At 40.7% G+C, this 27,744-nt stretch overlaps 1 protein-coding gene across 1 annotated transcript in view; it reads left to right on the top strand.

Moving 5' to 3' along the window:
- The window catches only part of FAM120B (family with sequence similarity 120 member B), a 48,133-nt gene extending 33,254 nt beyond the window's left edge, over positions 1–14,879 (top strand). The window contains exons 7-10 of the mRNA XM_063151692.1: positions 4,786–4,992; positions 8,852–8,957; positions 10,197–10,337; positions 13,721–14,879. Coding sequence (XP_063007762.1) covers positions 4,786–4,992; positions 8,852–8,957; positions 10,197–10,337; positions 13,721–13,773 — 507 coding nt within the window. The 3' untranslated portion in view covers positions 13,774–14,879. The remainder of the gene's footprint in view (positions 1–4,785; positions 4,993–8,851; positions 8,958–10,196; positions 10,338–13,720) is intronic.
- The last annotated feature ends 12,865 nt before the right edge of the window (positions 14,880–27,744 follow it).

Raw genomic sequence — 27,744 nt, 5'->3', positions numbered from 1 at the left:
CCCCTCAGTTTGACCGGGCCCAGCAGCTTGTTGCTTAAAGCTGACGGATGCCTAGTAAATGCACTATTTCACCAGTCCACCTCTGCAGGGTGACGCTCCTGTAATTTACCAACATTGCACCAGTGTAGGTATCCTTTTCTCAAGAGCAGAGAGTAGAGCTCCAGTGTGCAGGGGCTTTAGCATCCTTTGCCTGCTCCCACTGGGAATTTATAGTGATGGCTGAAGGCAGGACAGTCTGCTGTCTGTCTTGGGTTGAGGTTGTTTAGTGATGCTGTCCACTGCAGACTTGTCTCAGTGAGCGTTCATCTCTCTATATTTAGAACGTGGTGTGCCTTAGAGCTCTCAGGCAAGGCTAAGCCTGACTGTTCTAGTGACAAGTTCCTGAGATAGCATCTACCTGCTGCCTTTATTGCTCAAGCACAAATTGCCTATGGTTAAATATTTGATCATTTAAGATACAGGTGGCTGCTGGGAGAGTTAATGTAAGAAGCAGCAATACTGATGATATACCGACTGAGTTCAAATGGATCTAAAAGGAGTTGGTTAAACTAGACAAGTACACAGATTTTGATCACTACCACTTGAATTCCAGCAGTTTATTGCATGGGACAAATTACATTGATTTGTAACTATTGTTGAATTGATTAATTTTAACTGCCCTTGAGTGTTATGTTTTCCCTTTTATCACAAAAACAGGTATGTTCTTTTATAGGTGGGTGAGGAAGGTGGGGAAGGGGGGAGTGGAGAAAATGTATTATGTAATTTTAAAGCTTTTTCTTTTAAAATTTCTGTATCAAAATGTTAGCCATAGTCATGTCTTATGTATTCAACTTCACCACAGGAAGGAGGCAACAGAATAGGAAAAAAGTAAACTCTAACCTAAGTAACAATTATTAGTACAGACTTTTTACATTGAAAAGGGGCATGCCCGGAATGTTGTTGAAAATTCTACTAAAGGAAGACATTTTAAATTAAATGTTGTATTTAGTACATTGAGATACAGAGGACATGTAAAGTAGCACAAGTAAAGAACTGTGAAATTGTCATAATAATTTTCTCCTTGGTTTCAAGAAATTCAGTTGGTGAAATGTTGCTGTGTCTGCTGACATGTGGCATGTTCAGAAACTCACCCTCACTTTTCAACTGCCATAGAACCTATTTATCATTTTGACAGAATTTGAAGCTTTTAAACTCCAATCAGTTGAGGGGCAAATGATTTTTTTAGTATGCTCCTGGAATTAGTTTGTGCAGGTTTCAAAATGCATAGAATAAGGTTTACACCTCTATCAAAAAATCCCTTCTGAATCTACAAAGAATCAGAGGGCTAATAGTATTTCCTTAAACATAAAAGTATTTTTACATCCTGATTATTCTTTAATTATTATTTCATTAGATGAAATTTGAACTGGAAATTTGCATTTCGTATACAAGATCCATGTATTTTCTCTTCCTGTAAGTTAAAACTCTTCAGCAGGATGTGCAATCTCGGTCTAGACTTGCAGAGTGCTGCTGTGAGCAAACACCTTCCACCCTGCCAGGCCTCTTTCTGTCACCAGTGCACATGCACACAGCCACAGAGATTGGCCTGAACTCAGTGATATAAGTCTTCCAGCAAAGAGATTTCTGAAATTGTTAGAAAAAAACTTCATGCATAGCGTTGTGGATGCTGTAGCACTTCTCTTGCTCTTTTCAAGTAGCTTACCCAGTTCAGATCAAGCCTCTCATATCAGTAACCTCTGCTGCAATGGTGCTAGAGGACTGGGAACTTTTGAGTTCTGAGTCTTCAAACAGGAAAAAATTCTCTTTTTCCCCAAGTGCTGGGAGGGTGGGGAGCTGCCATTGGGAGGCTCAGCAGCAGGGACACAGCAGAGGCAGCTGGTGCAGGAGGGGCAGTTCTCACACAGTCCCTGTGTCTCTCACACAAATGTCATCAGCTGGTGGTAGGAGTAGCAGCAGTGAGATCACAGGGCTGCATCTCATGTGGTTCACTGGGGTCCTGAGTTTATAGAAATGGTAAAAAGAATGGACACAATTTCCAAAAGGAAGTAATCTCTAGGGTGTAATGCCCTGCAAGACAAGACTTCTTTTCTTTTGGAATTTTCCTCTTCTCATCATGACATCTTAACCTTGCAGACACCAAGCAGTTGTGAGCATTCCCATGGCAAGGCCACTCTGTGGTTTGCCATGTGCACAGCCTCATTGTTACAGACTCACTGTGCTTTCATTTTCTTTGGTTTTCATTGCCAGACATGGAAAATAGAAACTATCCTTGAGTCAATGTATTTCCTATCCTCTTAAAATAAAGAAATCACTGTTGATAGCTCTTGCATTGGTCCTGCTCATACTAATTTCCATTAAAACACCACGCCTTACCTGATATCCCTCACACACACACACAAACCCTCCACCCCCCAATACTAAAGTGCTTTAGGGAAGTCCTGGGCTGATATCCCTAGACAATGAAGTCTTCTAACCATAGAGGCTCTCACCAGCAACATTATTTTATCTTTTTGGTCACTATGTCTCAAGTTTAACTGAAAAGAACACAACTAGGGTTGTAAATGATGTGGACACACTTCCTTAGCAGATCTTTAGGTTTGATCTGGTGATCAGAAACAATCTGGTAAATGCAATGTGAGAATCTCAGCTGCAACATGATAAGTGACTGTGTGCACTCTAGCAGTTTACTTCAGTACAAATGCTGGTTCACTTAAACCACATTCCTCTTTCAAGTACCCTTCAGCATCATTAAACAGTTTGCAAACCCCTGCTTTACTTGCCAGAGCAAGAGAGTTATGAGTGTGCATGTAGTTACTAGTCTCAGCTGGCAGAATGGTAGCTGACATCTGGAGGCAATAACTTCCTGAAACTCAATGGCCTTATCCCCTATTGAAAGTACATGTATTTTAAAGGGAGGGCAGGAGAGTGATTCCTTACTCTAATATGAAATGTCATGATCAGAAAAATATGGATCTTTCATTTTCTAAATGATTGCTCTAATTCTAGTGGGAGGTGTCCCTGCCCATGGCAGGAGCTTGAAATTAGATGAACTAAAAAGATAAATGTTAAGGTCCCTTTCAACTCAAACCATCCTACAGTTCTGTGAAATTAGCTTGTGTTGTCTGCATTTGTCTGGATGCCAGTGGTTGTCGCCAGTTGTCTGCACTGGATGAATTTCAGCTACTGACTGTCATGTTGGGTCAGTGCCCTGGTGGTGAGCCTGATGCCTTTCCAGGAATCACTAGAGACAGAATAAGTTCTTCCCAGAGGGCTCTGAACCTCCCTGCCTGGCATCTCCCTGCCTGCAACTTCCTATCTGAGTCCTCTTCTGCTTCTGCATTTTGCAGAAAGCAGCCCATGGAGATGCACCTCGTATCTTCAAGTCAGCTTAACAGAACCCTACTGTCCCATGTCTGTGGCAGGGGAGAGCCCCATCACAGAGGTCAGCTTCACCTAGTCAAATTTTGCAACAGAACTCAGCTCATTGTATAATAGTGCAGAAAAATTAATTCCTTCACCAGGGTCTGGCTCTATTCTCCAAACGATTTATGATTTTCATTCTTGGAAAAAGCTTTGTAGCTCTTTTTTGCTGGCAAAGGTTACCTGATTTTGTTATGTGGGCCTTAGGAAGGAAAAATTCTGATTCATTAGTACTACATTTCACTGATTTTGCTTGTCATTTTTTAAAACATAAGGCAGTGATGCTGTATGTTCATACCTTTAAGTCTTTTGGAGATCTTTCAAGGTGTAAGATGTAGTAATAATGGCCAACCCTTTCCATTGCATTTCAAGCAAATAGTTCATACCTCTGCAGGAGCTAGGTCTAAGACAATTTGAGTCACTTTTTGCCCTTTCTGTTCCGGACTGTTTTGGATACTATTCCATTTCTGGTATAATTTATACCCTAAGGGTACACCAGCTACCAGTGATTACAGCATGGATGGCCACACTGTTATGAATCTCTCCTGATCCTAACAGACTGCTGTGGAACAGACTGGAAAAGGCATTGCCCACTGAGAGCTTTGTACTGTTTAAACAATACTTAAAGTTAGAGTTTCCCCATACTGGATTCAAGGTTTTTATATTTTGCTGTCCTCTGCCACAACAGGATGTTAAATTCACACATCGAGTTTATCTTGGCTGTGAGTTTTAATTGTCTTGTTGAGCTTCTCGTTTTGCATTTTCTAAATGAGGTCACACGATTCCAGTATTTCTTCTGGAGACATCCAGGTTGAAGTGAAATAATTTGACTTTCAGATTACAGTCAAAGGAAATTCTGGAGTGTTTAAAATAAAAGCTGGGATACAAAATAAACTTTGTTCTGTCAAATGCTGCAATTTAAATGATGTCTAAACACTGTAACATTTCCGCGGTAAGCAAACTCTGGAAGGTCAGTGGATCGCTGTACACATCAGTTTGTACTCCCAGTTCATGTTTTGCATTCCACTAACAGAACTTTTTTCCCTGCAGAGCTGCTAATGCTTGAAAAATACTGGGGGGGGGCATTTATTTTGTCTTTCCATTTACATTTTGAATGTATTTGTCTTAAAAACTTGAATGAGATGCTGTATTTGTTGAACTTCACTTCTTCCACTTTATTCAATAAAACTAGATACAGAAACGTCAGACAAATTGTGCTGTGGAGTCGAGGACCATCATTGTCACAACATTGGGACAGCTGACCATTTTCTCTGCTGCTTGTGTGTTTATATGGGGTACAAAAACCATATGAGGTGGCTCATATTTCCTGTGTGTGTGTGTGTGTGTGTGTGTGTGTATTCCCAGCTGGCACAGGTGGACTCCAGGGCTGTACACCTGGGTGCTGTCCTTATCCGTGGCCTTACCACGCTGCTCATGGCCAACAGTGCCTGTGGCTTTCCATTCAGGATGGATGATCTGATGCCTTGGGCAGTGTTTGATGGAAAACTTTTTCAAGAAAAATACCAGAAGGCACACCGAGGTTGCTCTATGGAAGAACTTTTGGAAGGCGATGTAAGTGATCACTTTCTTTTAGTTCTGCATCCTTTGTAAAAATGTACCTGTCTGTTTTGTTGATTGTTTTTGTATTCATGTTTACACTCTCCCCCTTTTCTTTGTATTTTCTTATCTTATTCCTTTTTCATTCTCTCCACAAAAAATAATTTTAAAAAAAGTAGAAATACTGAGCTTATGAAGGAAGCTGTAATTTTACCTTTAATTTTGTTCCCACTACTCAGAAAATAATAGAAGGAAAATAGTTGTCAATTTCAAAAATGAAAATGCCCACGATAGTTTTCTAGTACTGAGATATTAATGAGATCTTTCTCCTCTAAGATTTTAAGCAACACGTTAAGAACACCTTTAAAAAACCAAATATTTAAGAGTGATATTTTTAAAGGCATTAAGGAACCTAAATTTTGAGATGAAGGTTTGGCAAATTCAAAGAGGAACTTCAAATCAGAAGAAGGTACATTCTTTTAGAGTAGGTAAATATGGGTATTTCGTTTAGAGTCTCACCAAGTACCTTCCTGTATCTCTAAGTACTTATTTGGTTCTCAGTCCCACTTTATCTTACAAATCTGGAGCTTTACAAGATTTGCAAGCTGTGTTACCAAAAGAGCAGTGTGATTTCAGACCTGTCTGGGCAGGGAGGTGCTGCTGAGCACTGTGCACTGCTCAGGGGCACCATGGCCAGGCTCACAGGTGGGGTCTGCTGGGCTCAGTGCCAGACTGTGCTGATGCACTGGGGAAGCCTCAAACCAGACCTGCCTTGTGCCCCACCAGCACAGAATATGTGGAGAGATGCTTGGGTGGATCTGTACCCATCTGGGAAGGTAGCTCTAAAGACCTTCAATTAATGAGTCTTTCTCAATCAATATGTCTGAAAAGCCTGTACCATTTAATTATTTTTGAAATGCTTTTACCTGCTACTGAATGTATCACTTGAGGTTAAATTAATTGCAGAGAAAAAATGTTTCAGTTTTGATTTATTTTAATCTTATGCATCAGTGCCAGTTATTTTTATATAACTGGTTATCTTTTTTGATTTTGTGTCCAGCTGCATACCATGCTGGTCTGGAGTGAGGAGTGCAGCTCTTGTGAGTGGGTGGAATGAACATGCTTTTAGCATGAAGGAGGAGAATAATCCTTTCCATATGTGTTCAATCATATGATTTGGACCATAACCTCTATCCAAATCCTGTGATTCCTGTTAATTGGTCTGTTGATTTCAGTAGATTTTGGATTGCTCTAATGGTTCGTCCAGGAATTTCATGCAGGACTTTTACAAAACAATAGAGGGTTTAAAGAATAAATGGCAAAATGTTAAAGTATCCAAAATGAAATTGATACTTGTTTTCCTCTTGGGTAGAATTCAGGTTAGTGGGTAACTTTGACAATAAAAATTTAAATCTGTACACCTTTTATATTAATTGATACAGATATTTTTAAATGTGTCATGTAGTATGTTTTAGCTAACATTTTAAAATCTTGTGTTAGTGTTGGAGTTCTATTTTGTTCTGTTTTATAATGAAGATGAAGAAAGATCTTACTTTCCTAGAACTGAGTTAGAAATATGTTTGGTCAACTGAAATATCTAGGTTAGAGTTTTTTAAAGCCTGATGCTCTGTTTTAAACAAACTCCAGATAAACTGTTCTGTTGTGAGGAAAAATAGCTATGTGAACTTTCAGAGTAGTTTAAATACCTTTTTCTTTTTAGGTACAATTTTATGGTACATATATGGCAGAGATATGTACCCAGACTAATAAAATAGCTTTCAGCTTATCAGTTTGAGGCAAGAATCTGTTCTGGGGAGAATTGCCAGGAGATGCCAGTTTGCTTGGGAACACTGGCAAGGGAACAAGTATATGTGATTGGTTTTTCCTCTTATTATAATTCAGCTTTAATAAATAAAAATGGTACTTAGTTCCTGGCAGAGCTTAATGTACTGCTGGAGGCCAAGATCTTTCAGCACTTGTTTGTTAACAATCTAACCTTGAGCACCACCAATCTAATCTGGTGATAGTGACAGTATGCAGAAAAGAAGTTATTCTAAATGGTATGTTTGTTATGGGAAAGAAAAATTATATGAAAAAGTTATTCCTTTGGTTGTTAATTGCTTGTCTCCTAAGTCCTAGGGTCCTTTCTCTCTTATCTGGACAGTTGCATTACTTCAGGCACTTGAGGCAATCTCAGAATCAGTGTTGTTTTGAATCTGATAGGCTTAAATACAGTTAATAGGTTTCTGACAATTACAGTGGAAATACAATCCTGTTTAAATATTTACATGTGTATCAAAAATTTTGAACATCTTAGAGCTTGCTTCCTACCTTCCTTTTGGTTCTTATACCAAAAGAAGAAAATGTGTACACTAAATACAGTTGATATTTTTGTGGGCAAGTTTTTGTGTAGCTCAGCTCTTTGTAGCCTAACAGCTGTTAAAGATTAAAAAAATGGACAGCTTGTGATAAGAATAAAAATAGAGCCATCTTGTTTTTTTACAAAATTATGCTAAGCTCAAATTATGCTAGTTCTGTTTTTCAAAACTGTAATCATATTAGTTTGTTTATCCACACAGAAAATTGGCTATAATAGTCTCATAAAGAAGTGAGGCAATGATATTATCACTTTATTAGCCTTTTTATTGTGCTTCTCACTAATGAGTATGTTCATGGTCAATTTTTTAAAATTAAAACCAAATTACATCATGGGGTCGGCATAATTGATGTTTTGTTCTTTTCTGATCTCACTTTTCATCCAATCTCCATACATTCTGAGTTTATTCTCCCAGGAATAAAATGAAAGGTTTTTCTCTGTGTTCTTCACAGGCTGGACCCAGATTGTATGATAAAACAAAATTTTTTAAAAATCTGTGGGTTTTAGTCAAGTCTCTCTGAAGATGTTTGTTAACTCAAGAAATTATTAGGGGAGTTAGGGAAGTTCTCAGCAGGGTTCATTCAGGGAGTCAGACTCTACCTTTAATTTAAGAAACCTCTCTAGTTACTGCAGCCTTGCTACCTATTAGATTTTTTTACCTTATCCTGTCATCTTCAAAGGGAAATGTCATCCTGTAAAAATCAGTTCAGTTTTATGAAAATAACAAATTATGATATTATTCTAAAATGTCTCTTTTCCTAATCCTCTTCATTGTGTAGTAAATCCCACATGCCTGGTACCAAGCAGAAAAAAAACAACATTCTAAGATCTGTCACTTTTTCAAAGCTCACAGAAATCAGAGAGAAAGTCAAGGATGTATCACATCTCTCAATATTGCACCCTTATATAGCTTCAGCTTGTCCTTTTGACAGTAGATTTTTTTTATCACACCACAAGGTAAACATTTGAATTTAATTCCCCCATTTCTTTTTAGACTGAGTTATATTTTATCAGCCAGGAATTGGGGCAGATGTATTACTGTTGGGTAAGTTGTGTTTGTAATGTATGAGATTAAGAGACAGATTCTAAGTGGTGTGTTTCCCATGAGTTCATCAGTCCTTATCTGGAAGCTTTAACCATCTCTGCCTGAGCTGTTGCAGATGGAAGTCTAGTTAAGGGTATCTACAGGTACAAGGTCATAGAATAGGACAGGACAGCAAGGGATTTGCAGATGTGAGCAGAGAAGGAAAAGCTACTTCACTGAGAAAGGGGAAAGCATTTTTTCTGCACCCCTACTCACTCCTCCAGGTATCCACATTTAATATTAAATGTTCAAACTTTATTTCCTGTTAAAGTGTGAACCAGATCTACCAGCTTCATGCATGCACAAGTGTGGCTAAGACAAGTCTTATAGTTGTTGTTAATGTGTTTAATTTGTGCTACACCCGAAGAAAGAAGAGCAGAAGAGTCATTGATTTTTAACTGTGTTTTCTGCAGGAGTCTTTGTACACACCCTTCCAGAATCTGAAATCTCTCATTTGCAAGATTTGTATGGCAAAGAACAGAACAATACAGAGCAGACCAAGAGGGAATGTATTAGCAGGTTAGCATTGTGTGAATTTTCTCAATCAAGTTAATATATAGATGAGCTAAATTATCCTTCAACAGTAGCAGCAGTTACATAGGCAGGCCATCAAGCTAAGTAAATTTGAAGTTCTTTCTTCAAGAAGCAATGAAAAGATCTAAGAAAATATTTACTCTTTTTAGCAATTTATGTGAATTTGATTACCCAAGTTTATATAGAATAATATTACCATCTAGGTACATAGCTAGTGAGATATATGCAATAAGTATCATCAATTGACAGAAACATCACTATTTATTCAGTGACTAAAGATATTTTTATAGGAGAAATTAAATGGTCCAGCTTTTTCTTTCAGTCCCTCAGGGGAGCTATTTAACATTGATAACTGAAGGTCAGAATGAGGCATTGAAGATTAAATACTTCTTATGCGTTCGCTGACATATTTCAAAATAGAAGAGAGCTTTTGGGCAATTTGAAAAACTTTGCTTTCTTGCTTAAGATCTTGCTATTTCACCCAGCTTTACAGCACAGTTTGCTAAAGAACTCAGTTTGCAAATTTGTTTTCCCTACCTGAGCTGCCTGACTTTTGGGGTAAAAAACATCCAAAAGGTTTTTAAAATCAATCACATATCAGCCTGAATGTTGAGGCTTCAAGACTTTGAAATAATTTACACTGAATCTCAGTGTTTATGCTCATATTATATTTATTACCTGCCTAATACCTGATCAGTTATAATGTCTGTGAGGATAAAAATTACCCCTTCAGAATTCCTTGAGCGAATTACAACAGACAGAATTATTTTCTGCTAGTTCAGTACTTTGTATTATGTGGCAGCAATACTTCTGATGTGGCTCCACAACAAGCTCATGCTGGACACTCAAAATTGAGGATATCTGTTGGTGATTTATAATACCAGACCTTGGTAGCATCTGCTTTTCCTTGAGAGCTATATTTAACCATTTTAATTATGATTTGTGATTCCAATTTGGAGAGGGATTTCTGTTTGTTTTAATGACTGCAGTCTCCAAATCTGTGTCATAAAATTTTGATCTGGTTTCTAAATACACTTGTTAACAGCTTGTAATCAGGATGTGCATAGATGGAAATGAGGACAAGAACCATGCTTGTTAGGCTGACTTTAGCTTGGAAAGATTGTAATTGTGCTTGAGTATTTTGGCACAGAACTAAGAAATACTGTTTCCTGAAAAAGAATACACTGTCCCTCTTTTTCTCCATTTAATCTTACATATTGTCAGAGTTGCTCAGTGCACCCGGTTTTTCCGAAGAAGAACAAAGAGATTTTAATCCCAGGCTCCAACAGCCACACAGAAGTCATGTTGTTTCTCCATATCACAACCAGATGAGGGAGTTCACACAAAGACATCTGCAATCGCAAGGTAAAAAATGGGTGCATGTTTGTGGGTTTGGAATTGTCCCTACCACCAGTATAACAGCTCTGTGTCTACCTGCAGTTCATGTTCATGTGTGCAGTAACCCTCCAGCAGTCAGCAACAAAACTTGCATTGATGCTTTAAGTTTTAGCTTTTATATTTTTCAGATTCTGTGCTGCTTTAGTGTGCAGCTCTGAGTTTCATCTTAAGGCTTGGTAAGCTCTCTTCACAGAGTAGGTAGACAGAACAAGTCCTTTTCCAGCTAGGGACCAAGGACAATCCATACTATTCTCGGGCCCAAAGCATAAACAATGTGAACAGAAGAGAGAAAACAAGAAGGATGGGACTTCATAACCTAAAGCTGTAATTGGACAATTAACTCCAATATGCTAATGGACCAAAACTTATAAAAATGTGAGACCTCATGACCGGTCATCCATTTTTGTGACCATTTTGGGTTCATCTTGGGTGTAGCCCTGGCTGGGCTCTTGTACTGCCCAAGGTGTATCCATTGAGGCCTTTTAATAAATACCTACATCATTCTTTAACTCTGTCTAGCCTCTGTTCTAGGTCAGCTTTCACAAGGCATCACCATCAGTTACACTGTTTTGTATTGCCCCTTGCAAAAACCGACTCTGCAGGGTGAGATGGAGTGTAGCACTGCAATCTGCAGTCATCTTCTACTCACAGTGTTCTGGGAAATAAGCTTTCATGTGGTATTTGTAATTTTCATGCTTGGTCTCAGCTGAACTGTGTTGAAAATTGTAACAGTTCTAAAACAAATTGGCACAGCTGCACAGAAATGTGTCTGAAGTCCTTAGCTGCAGATCTTGGTTCATACTTCAACAAAACCCTCAAGCATATGAATAAAGTTAAAGACATTCTTAAGTGGTTTGCTAGATCAGGGTCCCTGCTTCCAGGTCACTGCCTAAGTGATACAAATGCAAGTTTTGTCTTGCCTTGGCATTAATCTTAAATCATTCACCAGTCTCACTTCTTGAAAAGAACAGACATTTCAGTGAAACACCACAGTGGATAACACTGTTGAGCTGAGTTAATTCAGTTTTACTTCCTCATTACTGTGAGTTGAAGCACATACATGTAGATTAAAGAAAATAAGGAAGAGAGGTGTCTAAAAACCATCAATTATTTTATTAAGTCTGCAGAACCTGAATTTCTTTTATATTTCCAGGTGAGGTTTTCAAATAAGATCACTGATGTGATTAGTAAAGATAAATAAAAAATAGATACAGTGAAGTCTTAAATGTGTTTCAGCTGCCACTGTTGAATGCTTCAGAGTAAGATAATATAATTTGATTCATAAATAATATTATTTGATCCTCTATGTAAAATATAAAGCTAAAATATAGAGTATGTATGCTGACCATATGCAAAACCCAAACTGGTCATTGTTACCAGTTCTTGACCATCTAAGAAACCTGATATTCAGGGGTCAGATAATCTCTGACCAGCTCCAGAGATTTTATGGCTAGGTGTATTCCACAAAGTATGTTCCACAGTAACTGTGCTGCTGTGTTATAAATGTCTTTCAGTAGCATTATTTAAACATCTTGGCTTCTTCTACACTATCCCTATTTCTTACCCTTAGGACACTCTTAAAACATGATCCCATAACTGCAGTTAAATTGCCTGTGTTATAAGTGAAACAGGTTTATTGGAAAAAGACATCTGTCCTTATAAAAGAGCCCTTCAATGTTTTAGAGCTCCTTTTAAAGTGATCTGCCAACATGACTCATTTTGGCAAAATTCTTCTATTAAGTTTGCTAATATTAGCACAGGTATTCGGGTTACTTCTCTATGTAGCTGTTGTCTGTTATATGTGTGTCTCCAGCAAAGAGAGAGAAAAAAAGAACAGCCATTTTCTGTTCATGGTAGCTTATGTGATAAAACTCCCTGGTAATAATACTGATATCTGTCTATCCCATCCTCTGTGTACCTTTCCATCGCACACTGTTATGGCTCCCACTGTTGCATATAATACATAAATCATTGGATTAAATACAGTAAAAAGTAATGGAACAGTAACCATGGGACCCATATCTTCTGTATCAGGAGTGTATATAATGATTAGGCAGCCTTTGCTCTCTCTTATCAGTTAATGTTTAAGAATTCTGTGACAATGTCTCAGCTTCAGCAGTGGAGGAAAGAGTGCCTCCACCAAGACAGCACAACCTGAGAAGCAGTGGCATTTCTCTGGGAGGATGGCTGGAATGCCCTCAGGCAGAACAAGAACTGGACTCAGGCATCCTTCGTTACATGGCCAGTGGTAGCTGCTGTACCCAGCTGCTGTGCTGTATTTTGAGTGCAGAGAATTCAGCTGTGGCTTTTTCTGCATTTTGGGAAGGTTGGGGGTGGGGGGGGTGGGAGTGGTTTGTTTGATTGTATTCATTTAACTTGTCTCCGTAAATTTCTTGGCTGTGTGTTACAAATGGACAAAAGCACATCTGTGTTACTCAGAGCAGGACATCTAAGCCTCGGGAAGGTAGATTTTCCCTTAATATTTCTTGTTTGATAATTTGTGGATTTTAGGTTTGTGGCTGCAACACCACACCACAGCCCATATACCCTATTGGTAGACAAACTTCATTAATTACAAGTTAAGACCACTAATACATTGGTTTTTACATCACAATGTTAACTCAATCTATAAGAACCTAAAAATAAACTGAGCATTAAGAACTATGGAAACCACTGTTAATTATCCATTTCTTCACAGAATGTAATTGCATCAAAAGGGTACATTCACTTCAGTCTTAGCACACTGTAAAACACATAACTGCTGATAATACAAGCAGCCTCTCATTTGCAAGATACTGAGTCAAGTCTTCCACACTGGTGTTGCTTTCAAGCATGCTTCTCATTAATAGGATTTTGGTAGAACTGTAATGCAGATGGGACCTGGTGGAACTTCAGTGCTGAGAAAAGATTTAATTTACATTGTGGGTGCTGCTTTGCTAATAGAGCTCTCTAACTAAAGCAGTATGGTGCACAGGCACACTTAAACCAGTATGAAAATATTTGTAAAAAATATCTTATGTCTGCTTCTAAACAGCGTATTATCCTTACCTGAATTCTTGCAGTCAGATCTACCAGTCACAGATGAGATTCACTATCCCAACCCATTAACTGGACTAGGCTTAAAAGTTACAGTCACCCAAGAGTTTTAAAAAGAGCCACCATGCACTTTATCCTCCAGGATCTCAGAATACATGCATATATACATACATAATTACACACCAATTGGACAGGGACATGTATTTTTTTAAGATATGTATAGTTATAGCTTTTCTTGCATGCTATCTTAATAAGCCCTTGCTTTTTGCTTTAATGTTCACTGAATTATTTAATTCCTCTCTTACTCTCTCCAGGTAGAGGATCAGGACATCCACATGGGAGGAGGTATCACAATCCTCCTCAGTAAAGAATTCATGTCTACAAGTGGCAAATGGGACGATGGAATAATTGCCACTGGGATCATTTTTGTTTATTCAGGCTTTCACCTGTTTTTGTGAACTGTGCAGAGTAACTGGACAGTGTGACTGTGGAGAAAATCACACAAAGCTGAGGCTGTTCAGCTTGTTAATCATTTATCATGTAAGGTCTAAGCTTGTTATGAGACCAGAATCACCAAAACTTATGTTACAGCTACCTGAGGCACAATAGCATGCCAGTATAGCTACATTGTTTTGTCCATTTTACAAGAGAAAGTCTGAATTGTTTTTTATAACGTTGTGAGATATTCCTGAGTGCAAATTTAAGACAAACTATAATTTTTGTATATTTTTGTAATAGTTGTTTATATTACAATACTTTCCTCACCATGAATAATGTGTGATGTCTATGCTCTATTGTGCTTTATGTCTTGATTGTGGATTATATCTGTGTTTTAAGGGTTATACCATTGTTTCTGAAACCCTGAAAAGTTTGAAACATGACATCACTGCTGTAAGCATCATCTGCCAGTGAAACAATGTGACTTTCTTGTAAAATGTAACACTTTTTTACAAAGGAAAAAATTGCTTTTACATTTGATACTTTTAGTTAAGGAACTTTTTGTAATTTTTTCAACTGAGGAAGGAATCTATCATGCTCTACTTCTATAATTAATAAATATATTTTTCATACTCTGTATATAGGAGCAATCCAACAAAAAAAGAAATAAGGATTTCTAGTTTTATGTAAAGTATGAGCCGACACCATTTCACACAACATGGTGTCTTGATTTGTGTTTCAGGAAATGCACTGTCATCATAGGGGTATTTCTGCTTTCTTTTTCAGTTGATTTTCCACTGACTGTAATTGTACTATCATTTTTTTTACTATCATTTTTATCCCTCCCCTACAAACCTTTTGAAATAATGTGGTCTGAATTTTATGGAGACTTCTCTGGTTTCAGGGATCTCATGATGTATAAACAGTGTATTTTAAAAGAATGTGATTGTGTGCCAGAATTTGTTGGTAATTCCCTCTTCAGGCTTTGATATGAGAAAGGATGTCTGTTATCCTCAATAAACAAAGTTAAATACAGTCAGAGTGGGAGTTTTGCTGTGCTAGCTATGGTATGAATTGTTGGTAATAATTACCCTGATTACTGAAGAATTGATAGCATCTCTGTGAGGTTGTTTTTCTTCCTAATATTAGACCACAAGGAGAAGCTGCTTATTATTATTATTATTTCCAAGCCAGAAAATTTGTTTCCCACCAGGAATAGTAGAGGGAAAGCAGAAGCATGAAGCTGAAACACAGAGGTGATGCTTTCCTGTCTCACTGAACTTTGAATTGTTCACAATATCACAAAGTGTATGGACTCTAGAAAGAAATCATATCATAACCATAAACTGGAACTAAAAGTTCCAGTTTAATAGGGTTTCCTTGATATGTGGACCACAGGGTTGTTTTGAATGGTTACAGAGGACAAACAGACATGGATTTGAAGTGAAGGAACTCTTCAAAGAAGTGAAGTAAAGAAAGCTGTTCTGCTGTACTGCTTAGTCTTCTCTAGCCTGGGTAGAGGCACTGGGTAGCTGCCTTTCATCAAATATTCACTGAAATTGTGAATTGATTTAATAGCTTTATGTGTTCTCCTTCTGGAAGGGGATCCAGAGAACATTCCATAGCATCAATAACTTAGTCAAGAGTGACTCAGCAGAAATTGTGGCATGGTCATTGTGAGAGAGTGACTGACAGGAGCACATCTATCAGCTTTCCTCTTCATGTGTCCTTCCTCTCAAATTGCTTTGCTCATTTGTGACACCATCACACTGGGAATCTGAATCTGGAGTGAAAAAAACCCTGAAACAATGAGTTAATCTTACGATGTCATGGCACTGCAATTATCAAAACTTATAGTTTGTGCCTCTTTTATAAAACAGGAGACAACAGTTTTAATTGCTCTGCTATCTTAGCAAGTGCTGTGCTGAGATGGAGCTCTACACATCTTTTTGTGCCATGCTGAGCAAAAGTATAAGGATACTCCAACATGTAGTATTATATTGCAAAGGTGATCTTTATTTAAATGCTGGGGAGGAAAATCAAAAGTGTACATGTTCACATTTAAACACTGACTCCCCACTGGCAGCTGAACTGGCTGGCAGACTAGTATATGCTCCTTCACTTGGAAGTTTGATGGGACAGTCCTCTGTGGTGCAGAGCCTCTTTCTCTTAGAGGGTAACTTTGGGTTCTGTGGAAGCATGGTGAGCCCAGTAAATATGCAGAAGCCTTGGTATGTTTGTGCCATAAAGGCACAGGGTGCTTGGGAGCACAGGAATGCTGAGTGTGGTGAGGCTGCCCTCGTGGGTACACACTGATGGCCTAGCAGCTCCTCAGTGCAGGTCATCCTGAGGTTGCTCAGGATGGGGCTCAGTGATGGTGACTATTACAGGCACCAGTGTTTCCCTGTGTCCCTGGTGCAGGGGTGACTGACAGCTCCATGCCTGCATCCCGAAGGCACTGCCAGGCTCTCCTCCTGGTCCTCAGAGGGGTTTGACCACCTACAGCTGGGTGCCCTTGGATCCAGCTGCTCAGTGAGGAGGATCTGTGTGAGAGAGCTGTGGGAAGCCTCCTGGGAATCTCACAAGACTCTTGACTCAAGAGCAGTGTTTAAACCTTGCCCGTGGTGCTTGCCTGATCTGCTTTGCAAGAATCCAGCACTGTGCCTGTCTGATTCTGCCTTTGCCTTGATGATTTGACTTCCTTGTGTGACATGGACATCCCTCATCCCCATGGACTTGTCCCAGGACTGTTGTGTGACACTGGTTACCACGATCAGACCTACTCTGCTGCTCTTCAGGTGCTGTGGCACTGCAGCCTCAGCAGTGAGGCTACTGCCCTACATTGCCCCTCCACTGCTGGCTTGCCTTCCCTTGTGCAGCAGGCCCTCCTTGCTGCTCCACGACAGCACAGGGGGTCAGGAAGTTTGGCTGAAACCACCATGGTGCTTTGATAGTGTCAAAACAATAAGTATGGCCTGTAGGCTGAAAACAGCTCAAAAAACTGAAAATGGCTACAAACCAGCCAAGTGTCTTCGTGCATCCCTGCAGAATTAGGACCTTGCTTTACCTGCTTTCCTAAACCTTGCAGCTGACACCCAGACCTTTCTCATCCATAGCCAGGCTGATGAGTACACTGTGTTTCAGCTGTGGCCACCACAAATGTGAAGCTGGTTCAGAACACAGAAGTTCCTTTGTTGAAGAGTATGTTCTTGAAACGGATTCTTGTAGAGCATTGTGGCTTGTATTGTTTTGGAGCCCTAGGCTGGTGATCAGGCATTAAGTTTAGCCTACAGTTTTTACCTAGAAGTATGGCATTGAAACAACACATGATGAGTTGAAAAGTTGTCTGTAACAGACAGGGGCAGCTGGCAGGGTATTCTGTCTGAGTGCTCACCAGCCTAAATTTGTTTATCTTAAAATTTATCTTAATTTATCTTACTACAGAATTAAGGTCTAATGGGTCTAATGTTTGGTTTTGCTTGTGCCAACTGGGAAAATACATCTTTGTTGCATTAAACTCCCTCAACCTTAAAGTCTAGAATATTTATTCGGGTAAGGAATCCAAACCAGTTACTGACTGTGATGCTGTGCTGGGTGCTGCTCCTTGCCTGGGTAGCAGCTCTGGTACTGCTTACAACTCACTAACACACCTGAAATCAGAGTGCAGGCAGGACATCAGCTGTAGCAATTGCACCTACTGTGGCCTATACCTCTAAAAACTACAAATACAAATACACAGCACCAGGCCTGGCAGAGGTCAAGGAGAGTTTGGACAATGCTCTCAGGCACATGGTGTGACTCTTGGGGATGATGCTGGGCAGGACTAGAGGTTGGACTCGATGATCCAACTGGGCACGTTGTGTGATTCTGTGAAATAGCGAGATAGGCATTTCTTCGGGGCAAAGAACTGTTCTGAGTGCAGGATTTCAGTCACATGGTGTTGTATTCTGCACTGGTGTTCATGCTCAAAATCAAAATGTATCTTGCCAATAAGCATCACCAAAAGACTCTCTTCTCCTCAGTGATGACATTTGTGATGACTGTTTACCATTCCTTTGAAGATGAAGGACTTGATTTGGTGATCAGATTCAAGCACAAACCTGAAAATTACACAGGCTAGGGCAGCAAGGACAAGACAGAATGCAAGGTATGGGTGCACACAACCCATCAATTTAGTATTTTGAGGCTTTGCAGTATTTTGAATCTTTTTGAGTATGTGTCTTTGCATTGATTCTTATTTTCCCAGTACATATTAGATCACTTAGCAAATGACCTTTTATTAGTAGTGGTCCCATAGATAAACAGGGATATATTAACTGCTAATATAGTTAATCTAGGCATGATTTTTTTAATATTAATACATTGATATTTCAAATGTATTAAGCTTCTCTTTTTCATGCCAGAAGACACAAGAAATATTAGGCACAGAAACCAATCCTGGAAATAAAGCTGCAGGCTTTTTAATAGAAGATAGTGCACCCTGTCTCAAAAATTAGGTAGCCAAGTCTGCAGCTGGTTTTTGGACTCATATTAAAGAGCAAAACTGTACTGTAAGAGATGTTCTGATATCAGATGTGTTTCCTTATGATGTTTTAGGTCGCTTAAAAACTCATTAATCAGTGAAAGCAATCACAGTTTTTAGAAAAGTGATGAGAAACTTGCATGGTATTTATGGCATTTGAAAAAGGTAGGTCAAGGTAACCATTCAGAAGTTACCTTTGTGACATTCAGCTTTATTTTAGGCAAGAGGTTGTTTGTTAATAGCAGAAAACCAGCAGGCTCTGTATCTACTTTCTGATAACACTTTAATTTTCACTTGTGATCAAGATGCGGCTCATCTACAAGGGATGTAAGTGTATAATGAGCTGCCTTTTGATAATCATCTTTGTCCCCTACTTTAATTACCCATCAGGTCCTTCAGTCCTTCTGATCTACGTTCTGCTGGAGGGTTTTCAATTCCAGTGACAATTGTGGAGGTCTGAGGCAGGGTGCTGAACCTCTTGTTACATAATACACATAGGAAAGATCACCACATTTAAATAGGGTGATAAGGCTGCCCCCAAGTCCTTGAGCAACTTGCAATACTCCTCTCTTTAACAAAGCCTTCATTTTGTAGGTGTGATTTAGTTTCTGCTCCACCTTCCCTATGCAGAGAAGGGATTTCACAAAGGAGCAAACAGGACAGTTTCAAACAAATCCACTACAAAATTGCATTTCCAGACAGAAGAGGGAGAACAGCTATACAGTTGATGTACAGTAGCACATAGCATTTAGAAGTTGGTCAGTGCATCTAGACCAAGACTTCTAGGCTTTAAAAACAAATCAGAAACCTTGAGCATATACTGGTTTGGAATACACTTAATGCAGATTTGTTTGTGGTTTTTATTGAGTGCCTGCCTATCTCGCCTCATCTTGTAACTGTGTGACACCAGTGCAAATCTAGGCATTGATTGTGGTTTATGCTTTAAATGAAGATTAGATTTTAATGATTTCCTGAAGTTTTTGAACAAAAGAAATACTAACCTGCAAATTCAGCCTTCTTTTTTTGTTTGAGGAGGGAATTGTTTTACTTATTTGCATTGCTGGTTACTATATTAATTCTTGGCAACAAATAGTGCTATAAGAAACTTTTGCTCCAAGCAAGTTAAAAAATAGCATCAAAGAAAAAATATTAAGTGCTAACAAGAGCCAGTTTGCATGTCTTAACACTTCCTTGTTGGAAGCAGGAAAGAAATCCCAAATTTGTCACTGTGCATTTGTTTACACTAAGGTGTTATTGCTTAATCACTCCACCATCCCTCTCCCTCATGAACACCCCCATCTGCCTGTAGAAAGAGTCCAGCTTAGCAAGGCAGATCGTTTATGATGCTAGAAAATAGGAAGGGAGGGTGGAGAGGAGAGGGCAAACAGGAAAAGGAGAAATAAAGCTTTTTTTTCTGTCCCTATGATCTAGGAGTGCAGTTTCAGGGGGGTTTTGGCTGCCCTGTGTATTGCTCACTAGGGACTACAGCTGGTGCCAGCTCCAGCATTGAGGCTTTGAGAGGAAGAGTGCTCAGCCTGCTGGAGGATAAGATGCCTCTCTGTGTGCTGGAAATGATCTATCCTTAGAGAGGAAATAGTTTTAAAACAGTTGTGCTTTTAGGTAGGTGAGGGCAGCATGTGTGAAGTTTCTGTAAGAGACTCAGTAGCATTTTCCTCCCTTACAAAAAGTTTTCTTGCTTTTTATATGACTTCAGTAAAATCCCTGAAGGCCCAGAGGGAGGGTATTTTCTTTTTTTTTTCCTCTGAATTCTGTGGGTTTTAAGTTGGGACTACCAGAACAGAAGTTTAAAAGTAATTTTACGAAAGAAAATTAATCAGATATGAGGCCAAGGTTACTTGGAAAACTAAAAATTAAAGGCTGTGCTTTGTCTCAGGCACCTTGTGCAACTTACTTCACATGAACTGCATCCTTTTAGATGTGTTAGGCTGACAGTGCTGGGAAATTAGCCCAGGCATTCTGACTTCTGGTAGTTTCCCTGACTGCTGGACTACAAACTGGCATGACAGATTGCATCCAGCACAGTAGGCTGCAGAAAGTAGTTAATGGAAAATAGACTGCTTTGATGTTCACTTCTGGTGGGCTGATCCTCTGGTTTAAAGGCTAAACATCTATTGTCCCCAGTAGGAGTTTTCTTTATGAAAAAACTTTCACAAAATCTGTAATTTCCATTTCATTTTCTGAGACTGTGGTTTGCTCTATTTCTACATTCAGTAGTCAGCAAACATTTTCAAGAGTGATTTGTAATTTTCGTGTCTCTAACTTCAGAGGCCACAGACATGGCCTTATTTCTCAGAAATAAGCTAAGCATCTGTCCTCTTCTGCAAAAGCAGATGTCTCTAAAGTATTTCCATCAGAGCACCAGAAATGAAGGCACCTAAACACACTGCCCACTTTGCTGGAAAATGGGGCTAAGCACTGCAGAGATGCACCTTAGAGAACAGGCTCGGCTGGAATTAAAATGGGGGGCAGGGTGAGGAGAGTGAGAGCAAATACAGTAACAGCCTATGATTAGAAATCTTAACAATGACAGTGAGTTCTGTTTAATTCCTAACTGCTTAAAAGCAGGCCCGGGGAAATGCTCTGCTTAGAAATGTCATGGAAAGTGCAGCTGGTCCATAGGCTTTATCTTGAAAAGCAAAGGATCTTTCCCATTTTGCAGTAACACTGCCATTTACTGGGCCATACCACTAGCAATTTGCAACAATGGGAGGGAAAAAAGCTGCCATTTGACCTAGAATGCAATTTTCAACTAATTAATAAAGTGACCATTAGTGCCCGAGGGGATAATAACAGGAATAAGAACAAATTACTGTGGGGTGCAAAGGAGGCTTGGGCATTGTATTGCAAATTTCTTATGGCACTATTCTTTTTTTTGCCCCCCTCACTAATACTTTTAAAGTGCCCCCACTCAACACTTGCTCCTTGTAGGACCCTTGCAAACCACATAAGAATTAGCCCTTCAAAGATGAATCAGGATCTAATTGTTGTTAACAAAGTGCCACCTGGAGAGAAATGTTACAATATACCTTCATTACAAAGCATTCAATCTCTCTCTCACTCACAAGTCCTGGCTACAGAACAGACAAAAAGAAGCAGTTGCTAGCATTAAGATCAGGCACCTGCAATTATTTGTAAGACACTGCCAGTCCCTGCACTAATGTGCCCTAACATTGCATGAGCCCTGTTAGAACTGCTCTGTTGATGCTGCTTCAGAGCAAGTTTTGCTGGGATCTCTCTATTTGTGACTCTCTAACCTGTCACTGGAGCCCTCACATTGGTGGGGACATCAAGAGAAGAAGCTGCACCATTCACCCTGCTTTTCCAGGATGTGCTCTAGGATGTGCTCTCAGTAAAGACTCTTCTGTATTTTATGGATTGACAATGCCCTGGTTTCATTTCTCTGCCTGAACAAGATTTCACTTGTGGGTGCAGCACATCCACTGCAGGTCCTGCCCATGGTCACACTTTGCAGCTTCAGAGGTTGCAGCTGAAGGCAAGACCCACCAGCGTCTGCCACGTTTGTGGCTGTGTGTCCACAGAAGTCAAAGGACACTACTCTTGTCTCTCCTGAAAATTCCAGCCATCTGTTTTACAGCAAACTGAACACTGTCCACAGGCTCGCTTTGCTCATGCCTTGTTCACAAAGTCAGGCAGTCAAGCTCTCAAGCTTGACTGAGAGAAAACCTCCCCAAGAAACGAAGAACAAACTCTAGCTTTTGATCTGTTAACCTGTCTGTTGTGGCCAGCACAAAGAAGGGACAGACACTGGTAGCTGGAAGCAGGTGAGGGAACACAGGACCTTCCCTTCCCTTTAGGAGAAGGACTTGCTCCACATTAAGGTGAAACCAGTCTCACTTCCCAAAAGCATTTTGTAAAATTATTTGGTGGGGTTTTTTAAGCAGTGGGAGATACAGAATCATAGAACACTGATTCTGGCCCAACCTTCAATGGGAGAAGGAGCCCAGATGAGATTGTTTAGCACCCTGTCTGATCACACCTTGAAAACCTCCAGTGATGAGGACCGCACCACATCCCTGCAGAGGTTGTTCCAGTGAATGATTGTTCTCATTTTAAAGAATTTATTTACTATATTGAAATTACACCTTTCCTTGCCCCTTGTCTTCTTTTTTCAGTAAACATGAATATCCTGCTCATTCTGAGGATCAGGAGGTTGGAGAGTGAAGAAGAGGTGGAAGCATTCCCCTCTTTCTGTTCCTTGCTCAGATTACTCCTCTGCTCACCCATCAGATTATCCATGCTGCTTCAGAGAGCTGAGGGACTCACTAGAAGGGAATGCTCAGGTACTTTGGCCAGGTTGATTTCTTAACTGATGGACATAGAGGCAGGAACTTCTGGAGATCTAAGCAATGTTAACATCCTTTGGCTGCTGATTTTCCTAGAAAAACTACCTCTGTCTAGAAATAGCATCCTCAACTCACGCTTGTTGGATAAATAATCCCAATGTCCCACTTGCCTCATATTTTTGAACATATGTAGTGCAAATAGAGATACAGAAAATTTTTTTACTCATAAAAAGCACATTATATGAAACCAAACCAATCCTTCTGGATCCTGAAAGACTTCAATTGTTAAATGTGATTCCAAGTGTTCCTAACTGGCAGAAACTGGCTGTATATGCTCACCCTGCAGCTGTTTTGTAAACAGTCAGCACTATTGCTGCAATTAAAACACATGCTTTGGAGTTTTCATTTTGACTTTAGCTATCATTGACCATCTCCAACTTCCACTTAAGAGTACTGTTCACCCTAAAGGATCTGCACTGCTATAATATCAGTGAAGATTTGCCAGAGGACCCAATGGTGATGACTGAACCACAGTCTTTGGTGTAACTGGGAGAGTGAGGCTGCACCAAACCAGTAAGTATGTACCAGCTCTGGCTGTACATGCAGTGGAGGAAAGGAGCAAAACATCCCCTACGACTGGAACACCATTCCCCAAACAGCACTAGAAGAGGTGGACTTCCAAGAGCATGGAAGTCACAGACTTGCAGATTGCCTTTCTGATACTGGAAGTCATGGATGGCATAAAGCATAACACAGCCCAGAGCATAAAATGAGCGTCTCTCAGCAGTCTGGCATCCTTGTGCTTGAAATTGATCAAAAATGGCTCAGCTGCTCAGTCTTCTCAGGTTAAAAGTGTTCTTAAGTGGCTTTGCTAGAGTTGCAGTTCTTGCCCCTGGCAGTCAGCAGCAAGAGCACAGTCCTGGGACTCCTTGCTCCTTATGCAGCGATCTTTCCGTGTATCTGTCCTCTCAGTGGCACCCAGGGTTCATTAGGGAGCTCTCACTGAACACGTGTTCAGAGCTGATGAGGATTTAATTTGTTCTGCTCTAAGAGGATTCTCTCTAATCATTAGGATGGGGGTCAGAGTTAGGAAACCTGATTGATTCCCCTGCACCTTCCTAGAGCTATCGTTTACTGACTCTGTGACCTTGCTCAAGATATACCAGAATCTTGTGACACTCATTGTCATCAGCTGGAGCACAGATCCATCTTTAGAAGTTTCTAGGAAGCTGAGAGGCATGGGAAGTGATTGCTGCAGTGTGTATTGCACGCTAAACGTGTGGAATATTACCCCAATAGCTCTGTAGTGCTGAGGCCAGATACTGATCTGTGCCAAACTAGGAGCCACTTGAGAATATCAGCAGATGCCTCCTTGTGCAGCTCTTTGCTAAAAAGCTGTATTTATCTCTCAGAGATGCTGTAGTTTGAAGATGGGCAGGAGACCTTTGTGAGAATTGGGCGATACAACTGCACAGCATCTGGGTAAAGCTCATGAGAAGAAGCTGTGAATTAACAGGAGGACATGCAGGAGGTTATCCAGGCTGCAAATCTCTGACCAAATTCATGCTTTCCAAAGAAAGGCACAGGGAGCAGGGATGGAAGCATTTGCCATTCCCAAAACAGCTTGGCAGTCCCCCAGGACCGCAGACAGGCTTCACTGGAGGGTCTGTTCTTGTGCTGACACCAGAGATGGATGAACATACAAGTGCCATTAGCATTGAAGGGAGGTGCCTGCTAAACTTTCCCACGAGCTGGTGGAGGAAAAGGCTTCTAAAGGTATCTCACGAGGTAACAGAAGGCTGTGGCTGCACATGCTGCCCCCTTTAATATCTGCCTGAGGTACAGCTGTACTCTTACATCACTTGCATGCATCCACTTGGCATCGTGCTGCCTGTCACAAAGAGGCACTTTGGAGCCATGCAGCATGCTTGCCCTCAGTGCAAGTCTGCAAATGCACAGCTTGTGTGTAACCTGTTTGTATAGCAACCCTCAATCCCAGATTGATCAGTTGTTGATTCCAAGGACTACAGTCTCCTTTGAATCCTATTTTTATTGAATGTTCATCAGCAGGAATATATGTTTTATTTTAATTGTGTTTTTTTTTCCTTTTGTGGCTGTTTTTCTGTCTTTTGTAGCAAGCATTAAAGTGTATTTTGGGCTGAGGAAAGCTATGCCCTTTGTGACAATGTGTTGTGGAGCTTTATTTAATCCTGTGGGGTATTTGGGTGCATTTTGTCGGGGGAGGGATGGAAGGAGTAAAAGAAAAGCTGTAGAAATAGTGGAACTGGAGATCTAGACTCCTAGAAGGTGGCAATCTGTTAACTAGTGTTCTTGGGAAAACCTGTCTGTGGTGAAAATAAAGCCCCATCGTTAAAACCCGGTGCATTTTCCTTTTCTGCCCCTGAATGTTGTTAACAATGTTGCACTCTGGTTAAGTAAAAATCTAAAACTGCAGTGAAGTGTTAGTAATCGGTTCCTGAGCAGATTCCCTAATGCTATTCACTTTTCCCTGCTAATCTTCCTGTGTGAGTTATAACAATGCAGCACCAAATGAGAAGGAAATGTCAGGTTATGTTTCAGGGCCAGCCTCCTGCCCACCCTCCATCTGTGCTGATGTCAGTGCTTATTGGAACATATGCTGCCTGTTGCTCACTGACCATCTGTTAGCTGAGCTGATGAAGTGTTCCCGTTGCTGGGACAACCCGGCCCTTGATTGCCAGTGGCACCGCAAACATTTTCTGCTCGGGTTTCACTTTTATCTGTGCTCTGGAATGGCAGCTCCGCCGTGGCAGGGGCTGCCCCATCCCCGCAGCTCCCTCGGCCTGGCTGGGGAGCGCGGTCAGGATTCGAGGTGCAGCTTTAGGGGCAGACTGCTGGAAGGCTGCAGCAGAGCTGATGGGCCTGAGAACCAACTGCTGGCATTACAGCCAGGACCCAGGGCCAGGCATGCTTCCAGTGGGAGCCCAGGGTGGAGGGACATGTCTGGTGGTGCTCAGAAAGCTTTTGTGACAAAGCTGTGACTGGCATCGTGCAGAAACACCCGCAGCCCCGGAGACATGCAAGGCTACACAGGGATTTTTGGAGAAAAGCAAAAGGCAAGGGATGGGCTATTTTTCCCTTGGTTAAGAGTCACTTGTTCTGAGACTTTTGCATGTTGTAGTGGTGCCTGACAGCCACAGATCATTTGGATATAACTGAATCCAAATGTAACAATTCTTTTTTATGGTGTGGACCTCAGTTTAAGCCATAGCAGTGATAAAACCATTTGCACTCAGCCTTTTAGCAGCTCTGTCTGGTGAGCTTCCCCCTCTCTTAAAAATGTCTGCAGACATTAATCAATGCCCATGACAAGCCTGTGGGGCTGGCAGGTGGCATTCCCAGCTCTCAGGGGGAGAAGCAAGTGTGAGAGCTGGCACGGACAGGCGGCGTGCCCACCTCCCAGCCTTGCCTGCTGGGATCACCAGAGCAGATTGCCCTTCATTAGCCACCAGAGCCCCAGCTCTGCCATGGTGCCAGGAGGAGCTGCATTCCAGACACCAGGGCTGAGGAGGCTCGGCCCTGTCGTTCCTCCCATCTTATGTGTGAAGGGGATTGAGCAGCATCTGATGAAGGAATGCTGTTGGTGAAGCTGACCAGATAGAGAGGGTGAAATGTGTCAGCCATTAGGATACAGAAAGTCTGGGTGCTTGGGAATGTTAAACACTCTGAAGCTGTGAAATGGCTTGGTCTTTCACTTGCTGTGTTGGTATTCCTCAGTGTTTTCCTCACTGACCCAGGAGTTTTGGTTCCTGAATGACCTGATGTCTCAGCCCCAAATTTTGGAACTGAAGACTATCCCATCATCCTTCCATTTCTCTCAATTCCCTTCTCCCCAGCCTTGCCTCTTTCAAGTTTTCTGAAAATCTTTTCTCAGATATATTGTCCCTTTTCAGTCCCTAGCTTGTAAAAGCAAACTTTTAGTCTTTATCCAGCCTATCCTTTCTGTTTCCTACCTCAATCCAGTCGTTCCTGTAGCCTGGCCAGTTAGCTGTACTCTGGCTGTCCTTTCAACCAGCTCCCCTTGCTTCTCATGCTTCTAAAATCCCCTTTTCTTCTGTTCCTAGCACAAAATCCTCTTCCCATTTCTGTCAGGTATCTATACCATCTTTTCATAAGGCTAAGTTGTAAGTTTTTTGGAAAAAAGGCTCTTTATTTTTCATCCTCTGCATCAATTATTGTTTTAATTAAATGACTGAATAGTACAATAATGTTGTGTGCTCAGAGACCACATGACATGTGTGGTAGAGCTGGATAAGATATGATCCATTCTGACGTAATCCTAGGTGTTAATAATAACGTACAATTTCAGCAAATGCTGCTATTTCAGGACGTTCTGGCAGAACAGGCTGGTTTTACTCACCCCAGGGACAAGCACATGTACAAATTACCACAAAGCCAGCAAGGGTGGGGATTTACACAGCCTCATCTGCTTTGTGGTGAGTGCCTGAGTGTTGGCTCTTACTCTGTGGCACATTGGGGCAGTGCCCCGTGCTCGTGTCGAGCTGCATGCCAGGTCTCTTACCTTGCCTTTATTGTGGTTATGACAAAAGCATTTATCTGCAGCTTATCACAATTATCACCACAGAGCCTGAGCACTCTAAATTCAAACCTTCTCTTGTGGTAACTTGTTTCCTGCCAGTCTGCTTTTAAATCCACTTTGGTGTCCTTGTTGGTTGCCAGAACGGTGCAAATGTGCCAGCATGTAGATGAAAATGAGGCTGATCGTTTCTCCTCTCCAAGAACATCACAGAGCTTGGTAGATTTGGTATCTTTACAGACCTAGACAACTCTGCATTTTGAATCAAAACAAAGCCAAATTTAACAATTCGCTTCAAGATTCGACAGCTTGATTTTCCCTCAGTCCAGAAATGTGAAGGAATACTAACATAATTAGGCATTAAAAGTCCAGCCCCCAGCAGGATTTGTGGATACCAACTGAAAGTGCCATTTTTACCCAAAGCAGGAGGGCACATTTGTGCAGTTCTTAGGCCCAGATTAAACAGTGGCACTGCTT

Source organism: Melospiza melodia, chromosome 3 (assembly GCF_035770615.1).
Source record: "Melospiza melodia melodia isolate bMelMel2 chromosome 3, bMelMel2.pri, whole genome shotgun sequence".
NCBI classification, from domain to species: Eukaryota; Metazoa; Chordata; class Aves; order Passeriformes; family Passerellidae; genus Melospiza; species Melospiza melodia.
This window is presented reverse-complemented; position numbering and strand designations above follow the sequence as displayed.